General features: G+C 48.6%; 1 protein-coding gene across 2 annotated transcripts in view; it reads left to right on the plus strand.

Annotated features, from left to right (window-relative positions):
• Window positions 1-6,768, plus strand: part of LOC131109039 (cadherin-18) — a 49,404-nt gene extending 42,636 nt beyond the window's left edge. For both annotated transcript variants that reach the window (XM_058060575.2, XM_078792427.1), the window contains 2 exons: window positions 2,569-2,820; window positions 5,968-6,768. In XM_058060575.2, coding sequence (XP_057916558.2) covers window positions 2,569-2,820; window positions 5,968-6,473 — 758 coding nt within the window. In that variant the 3' untranslated portion in view covers window positions 6,474-6,768. The remainder of the gene's footprint in view (window positions 1-2,568; window positions 2,821-5,967) is intronic.
• The last annotated feature ends 860 nt before the right edge of the window (window positions 6,769-7,628 follow it).

Raw genomic sequence — 7,628 nt, forward strand, 5'->3', positions numbered from 1 at the left:
TGGTAATTTAGCTCAGTCGCTGCAAAGTTGACTTTCAAGAGGAGGTATTAGCGAGCGCTTTCACTGCTTTTAAATGTCAACGTGCCTCGGCGACGTCACTCACTCGCCAGAGAGCGGCCGGCGCAATTGTCGGCCGTTAAAAGCCACATCACCGCTTTGCCACCAACTTGTTAAATGCGTTCAACTTTACTGTTCCACTTTGTTCTCATTACCTGTCACTTTGCGTTGACATTTCCCCGTCGAGGGGGGGATGAAGTGATCTTTAAATAAACCCCGTGCATAAATAGATCAATTGATTTCTGGAGGTATCCGCTTTCCATACTAAAAGGGCCTCCTAATATTACCGCTGATCGGCGCTCGTGGAACAGGAGCTGTCAAGCGGCTGATGTGTGGGACGTTTAATTAGCCTTCATGTCATTCACGCTGGGGGGGGTCGGGGGGGTGTTACACGTTGAATTCCCAAACAAGGCGCAGTGTTATTGGTGCAAATACACTCTAAATGTGCTTAACAAGAAGCTATCACTTGTAACTAATCCGACAACATAAACACACTGGACACTTTATTAGGTACACGCGTCACAGTAATAAGATCCAATACGATGATCAATTAATTGGAGTATGCGGTCTATTTTTATCCTCAATAGTCATGTTCCTGCTAGGCATGCTAATGTCTGATTCAGCACATCCGGGAAGGGCAAGAGTGCTCCATCCACTTGAGTGAACTCTGTCAGCGTGGGAGTTCACTCTTACATTCCTCTCTGGCCAGCGAGTCTGCTCCAAGACACCTCAAGCCCTCTCCGCTCCCTTTAGAGCATTTTCAAACCCGTGTTATGGCAGAGCATGAAGACCAGTATCTCCACTGATGTACAAGAAAGGAGTATTTTGGACAAAACCCTTCTATCCAAGCAACCTGGGAGCAAATCAGATTCGATTAGCCATTAAATTATAAACAATGCAAAGCCTTAATGAGACTAATCAGGCTCCATCAGTCCATGCTCAAAGACTAGGTAGGACAGCTCTAGTCTGACTAGATAGGGCAGCTCTAGACAGAGAGGTTGGTGTAGTATCTTTAGCCAATGCAACCCCTCAGACTAGAGCTGTCCTATCTAGTTTGAACTCTGCTTCATCAGTCCATGCTCAAGGACTAGATAGGACAGCTCTAGTCTGAGAGGTTGGTGCAGGATCTTCAGCAAATACAACCCCTCAGACTAGAGCTGTCCTATCTAGTCCTTGAGCATGGACTGATGGATCCTAGTCCGTCCTATCTAGTCAGACTAGAGCTGTCCTATCTAGTGCTTGAGCATGGACTGATGAAACCTAGTTCAAAGGACTAGCTATCTAGTCCTTGAGCATGGACTGACGGAGCCTAGTCCATCCTATCTAGTTCTTGAATATGGACTGATGAAGTCTAGTCCGTCCTATCTAGTCAGACTAGAGCAGTCTACCAAGTCTTTGAGCATGACCTGGTAAATCCAGCTCAGATAGCATCCAAAACATTTATCAGCAAAGGAGCTAGATTGCTAACATTATAGTCCACAACAACACGCTAGATGCTAGTTTAGCCTATTTGTCATTTTCCAGCTCTCACGTCTGCAGCTGACTGACGGATACTTGGCAGATTTATTTTAAGATGTGCGGTGAAGCCTGAGGAAAAAGGTGTCTTGGTAAAAAGCCTCATCTCATGTGGTAAAAGCAAGCAAAGAAGTGAGGGAGATGACACACGTTACTGGTAGAACATCATTTAGACGTCCATTTTGCATAATAATGTAGCGGCACCGCTCCTGTGGTTCTAATGATGCTTTGGAAGGACGCACTTGGGCACGCATGTGAGACGTCTTCAGAACAAACAGGAAGCGGCTGTGATCTCCAAGCCGGCCGAGATGGCATTTAACGAGATGTGAGCCGCTCTTAGGCGCACACTTTGCCTCCTCGCCTATTACCTGCCTGCGTCGTAGACTCGCACCCGACGCACGCACGTCGGCAGATGGCTCGTCACGCCGCGGCAATAATCAAGACCTGCTGCGGGAGGCGGACTGATGGGGGGGGGGGGATTAGCATGTCCTAATTGAAGTGCGCCGCCACTTTGCGGTCGGCGTGGAGAGGATGCTGTGCTGCTACCTAGCTTGCATCGTCCTCCACCCCCCCAGCCCCCACCCGCCTCCACTCATCATCCAAAGCTTATTTGCACAACCCCCCTACGTCTCCTCACAACACGCCAAACAGCCCCCCCGCCCGGCCGCCTGCCAGCCTGTCTGCGTGCCGATTGGGCGATACGGCAAGTCGGACTTAATAAAGCCTGAAGTGTGCGTTGTCATACCAACTGTCCATCATTATAATTATTGGGAGATGGAGCCCAGATTGGAGAGGGAGGCCAGGTCTCACAGCAGTGGCGGAAGAGAGGGAGGGTGGTGGGCGGCGGGGGGAGGGGGGGGCATGTACTCTCCCTGTCCTGTTCAGTCATTACGATACAGACGTTAGCATCACTATCTCAAGCTGTAAGCCGCACCTCAATCATCGTCTTTTGTCAGCGTGTCTGTATTTACTGACTTTTTCCTGTCGCCGTTGCAGACAGCACGGCGGGCATCATCGCCAGGCGGCGGCGCTTCAACCACCTGACCCAGGAGCTGTACGAGCTGCCCGTGGTGGTGTGGGACAGCGGGGAGCCGTCGCTGAGCAGCACCGGCACCTTGACCCTGCGCGTGTGCCCCTGCCAGCGCCACGGCAAGATTCGCATGTGCCAAGGCGAGGCCTTCCTGTCCTCGGCGGGCCTCAGCACGGGGGCGCTCATCGCCATCCTGTTGTGTATCGTCATCCTGCTGGGTGAGTGGTGGGGGACGGGAGCTTTTGGAGGGTCTGACAAGGGCAAACGGAGGAGGAAAAAGGGGCGGGTGGACTTCAAAGGACGCAGGTGGGATTCAAATTGAGGCTGGGGAGAATTAAGAGGCCTGGGGGGGGCAGAAGAAGAAGAAAAAGAAGAGCTTGTGAAGGACACAGCGAGAGGAGAGCGTGAATAGAAACGCAAAGGACAAAGACGACAAAAGACAGGAAGTGCAGGGTTGCTGCGGCTCGGAGAGAACTCGTGTCCACTTTGGCCGCCTTTTTCTATAGCGCCGGTCCTCATCGGGTCACGGGTGAGCTGGAGCCTATCCCAGCTGGCCTGCCTGTCTCTAAGAAGAGGCGCTATTGTGTACCGCAACCACATTGCACTTTGGGACACCCCAGGTCTAAACGGTTCCCGCACGTTTGACATACTCGCTACACAACACCTCGCTATCGTACCTGGAGCTGTGCCGTGTTGCCATGGCAACCTGCCTCAGCACCACGATATATATAAACTTCTGAATTGTGTTTCCACTTTATAGGATAAGAGTAGTTGTGAGATTGTACTGAAAATGCTTAGTGAAGGCGACAGAAAAAAAAAAAAGCCATGAGGTGTCTCATACCAGACGTGTGCGCCGTGGCGGGGTGGACATGATGCGATTGAACACTGCCTCGTGCCAGCGATTGTCTCAGGGCGTTGAACATGATGCATATTCATGCTGGCTTTCCTCGACGCAATGCCACAGAGGCCGGCGAAAAAGGCCAAAACTCCTCTCGCCGCAAACACTCCAAACGGCAGGCAGAAGCCGCGTTCTCTCGTCAGCACGGGTTTTGACAAAAGCCTGAAGTGGGTGGGATGTGATGAGGGTCAGTAAAACGGACCGCAGGCTGCAGCTTTCTGTAAAATTACACGCTGAAGGCTGAGAGACCCATGCTTTGTGTCACCTCTGCCGTGGTCACATTCAAGTACTTTCTCCATCGCTCTTTGCAGAATGTTCACACAATCGCTGCAGTTTGTTCACATTTAGAAGAAAAATAATCCAGCCGTCCTTTTTCTAAAGCGCTTGTCCTCATTGGCGTGACGGGGCACGTAGACTACATGCAAACATTCACTCACACTCACATCTGTGGACTATTTAGAATCTCCAATTAGTCCAGCAGGGTTAAAAATCCTACTGGAAATAGGAAATACTTTCAACCTATAATATGCATTCCGTAGGTATTATGACAAAATTTCAGATAATGAGCTTTCCGCATTTGGGAAGAAGTTTGGGATGGCTCAAAACGCTCAGTTTCAAAAGGCGTGGTAAAACTGCCCCTTTGTGATGTCACAGATAGATTAGTATAGTTCCTCACAGTTAGGAAGTTATTATTTCCAAGCTTTGGCGGGCTACATGAAATGATGTGGCAGGCCAGATGTGGCCCCCAGGCCATTCGTTTGACACCTGTGGTTAATAAAAGCTGTATTTTTACACAAAAAAGGAAAATTTGTAAATAAACAGACGTGGCTAAAACCTGATGCTCGCTGGTGGTTGGAAATATGACATTCTAGAACAAGTTTCTGCCATGTCGGACCAATTTTAAACATATACCCCCCCCCCCCAAAATGGTGGTTGAACAAGCGCAATAATTGGACTTCAAGATGCATTTTTCAGTAAAAAAAAAAAAAAACAAACGCATGTAAATGTTTGAATGCTCGCTGAACTGAGCTCTTGCACGGTACAATGGCACCTAGCGGGGAAGTTCCATGGAGTATTTTTCCACGAGTAGCTAGACAAAACAGTAACACAGACAACAATCTGCAATCACACAACCCCCATAGCGTTTGCGGCCATCACCTAACCTTCCATCATCTTGCAGGAAAAGATAGTAAGTGTCACCCTCAAGTTTGAGCAACGGCGCCGTTATTAAGCAAGAGAATAATAAAACGGAAATGTGTTGTTTTTTTTGACACAATTGCATTAATGCAAATGCTTGCTTATCGGTTTTGGGCTGCAACTGTGTCATCATCGTCAAGCTTGCTTATCAGCACGCGCGAGTGATATAAGCATCCGAATGCAGCATCTCCCCTTCAAGCCTTCACCGCCGCATCTCACTATACGAGTGTCATAATGAAATATATTTTCATCTGTTGTTTATCCATCCGGAAGACGGCTCTTATCTGTCATTTACCGAGATCTGTGGTGCAAGAATGTGGAAGGGGGGGGGGGGGAATGTTTCAAAAGCTGTTTTATGGCTTTTCATTTTCATTCCTTTTCCATTGCGCTGGATTGTTTGTATGAATGCAACGTGAAGATTCTGCTGGGTGTGCCTCGCCTCTGCCGGTGGAGCATAATGAACTCCCTTCAGATGGTAACGCCGCTGTAAAAATAAGCAACCCCCCCCGCCAACCACCATACACACGGCTGACACCATCTGAGCAGATGATGGCGTTAACATCTCACACAGAGGTCATCAGTAACTCAATTTACAGCAGATAGCACGTCGACTTCATTAACATTGGCATTTCCATTCTGCAATATTATATTTATGCGCCTCCATTACTGACCGGCGATAAAAACTCAGATGATTGCGTACGCAAACACATGTTCCCTTTCTCTCATCATCGTTTTGCATTTTGCGTCCCGGCTCGGCATGTGGCTTAAATTAGCGGTACAGATGACGACCAGACAAGCGTCAAAGCCGACAGCTTGCGTGGGGAGCGCCATTGCTGTTGGCTGAAGCGTGTTATTGATTTACAGTGCCTCCACGCTTGGTCGCATTTAATGTCGCCGTATAAAAATCGGATAAATATGTAACGTGGAATCAGCTTGTTTTATGAGCAACATTTGTGTTGGTTGTGTACTGTAAATGGGATTTGATCCAGTTGATTTAACATTGGAGTCAGATGTAGTATTTATAGCAACTGTACTGCAACAATACCAGTAAAAAAAAAAAATACTACGCAAAACTAATGACTAACGATGCATCTGTTGGAATGACGCTTGGATAACAGTTGGGAAAACTGTCAACGTCACATCAGATGACTTATGTTTTCAATTGAAAATGGCTCAGGTAAAGAGCCCTGAGGCACCCCAGAAGCTGTGTTTGCTTAACCAATATAAATGATTACTTATGCTACAATATGGCTGTTTTTGGGTCCTTCAGCTATCGTGGTTCTCTTCGTGACCCTGAGACGGAGCAAGAAAGAGCCGCTCATCATCTCAGAGGAAGACATCCGTGAGAACGTGGTCACCTACGACGACGAGGGCGGCGGCGAGGAAGACACGGAGGCCTTTGACATCATCGCCCTGCGCAATCCGGCTGCCGCCGAGGAGCTTAAGTTCCGCCGGGACGTCCGCCCCGAGGGGAGGCAGCTCTGCGGCGGGCACCGGGGCCACCGGAGTCCCTCGTTAGAGCTGGACGAGGTGGACGTTCACGAGTTCATCAAACAGAGATTGGTGGAGGCCAACATGGACACGAGCGGCCCGCCCTATGACTCACTGCAGACCTACGCCTACGAGGGCCAAGGGTCACCCACGGGGTCCATCAGCCCGTTAGACTCTCTGGGCACGCAATCGGAGCAGGATTATCACTACCTGGACAACTGGGGGCCTCAGTTCCAGAGACTGGCAGAACTCTACGCAGAGGCAGATTCAAATATGAAAAGTTAGTGTGTGATTCCATTCCTTTGGGAACCAAACCGGATTGAAATACCTTTGGAATCTTTTGCGGACCGTGTGACGAAATCAGATCTCTCGTGGTTTTTACCTTCTCATTTGAAGAAACCGCTTTTTTTTTTTTTTTTTAAATCCTGGCTCCTTCATGTGGAACTACTCGATCAAATTTTGAGAAGAAAGAACACTATGGGGAAAAATGAAAGGGATATTTTCCTTGTGTATATTTTTTATTGCTCAATAAAAGTTCTGATATCCATGTGGGTGGATATTACGTGAGAAAAGTGCAAGCTTGTCTTCTTCATCCATCATGCAAGTCGTTAAACCGAGAACGGATGCCTTCCAGATTGGATACCGACGGATCAAATCAGCATACGTGTAATTTACTCGCTGTGGCCTTTTTAACACGTCGAACCGCGGCGTCCGCCAGGATGGCTATTGACGTATCGTCCCACAGCTTTGAGGTTAATTAAAGCTCTCTTTTACAGTGTCGGTTAGCTTTATGGCGCTGGAGTATATTGCGACGGACGCACGTAACAATGCTCCGCAGAGCAGTTAGAGGAGGGGCAGGCAAAGTTTCCGAGGCGTGATTGTTAGGGCCACGCTCAGATTAAAAAGAGCTTGAGTTTTTCTTGGAGAAAGTCCGAGCGCCATACGGAGTGGGAACAAATAGAATGGCAAAGATTTGCATTAATGTGTTTACCCAAAGCTATGCAAAGAAATTATAGAAATGTCGACTTGGATGGTTTACTCTGTTTACCTCAACATCTACGATTTTTCTGGAGGAATTCAGGGGCTTATCCTGGATGCTCCCATACGATTCTAGAACCATACCAGTTGGGTGTTGAGGTCTAAGGTCTGGACGGGGTGAAGAGGGTTTGAGATTGTGGGTAGGCCCATCGGTTGTTTGTTGGGGAGGAATACCCTGGGATTTAGGAGGCTTGTTAAGGCTACCCATCCATCCATCCATCATCTTCCGCTTATCTAAGTCCTTGGGACAGCAGTCTCAGTTGGGAAGTCCTGGGTCCTCTCTTCCGGGAGGATACTACCCCGGAACACTTCACCAGGAGTACCACTCCCGGATGACCAACCTCCTCACCCTCACTGGCATCTGTGATGTTATTCTTTGGGTCACAATACCAACCCCAAAAC

The sequence above is a fragment of the Doryrhamphus excisus genome, linkage group LG7 (assembly GCF_037039965.1).
Source record: "Doryrhamphus excisus strain RoL-2023G ecotype Guam linkage group LG7, RoL_Dexc_Guam_v1.1, whole genome shotgun sequence".
NCBI lineage: Eukaryota > Metazoa > Chordata > Actinopteri > Syngnathiformes > Syngnathidae > Doryrhamphus > Doryrhamphus excisus.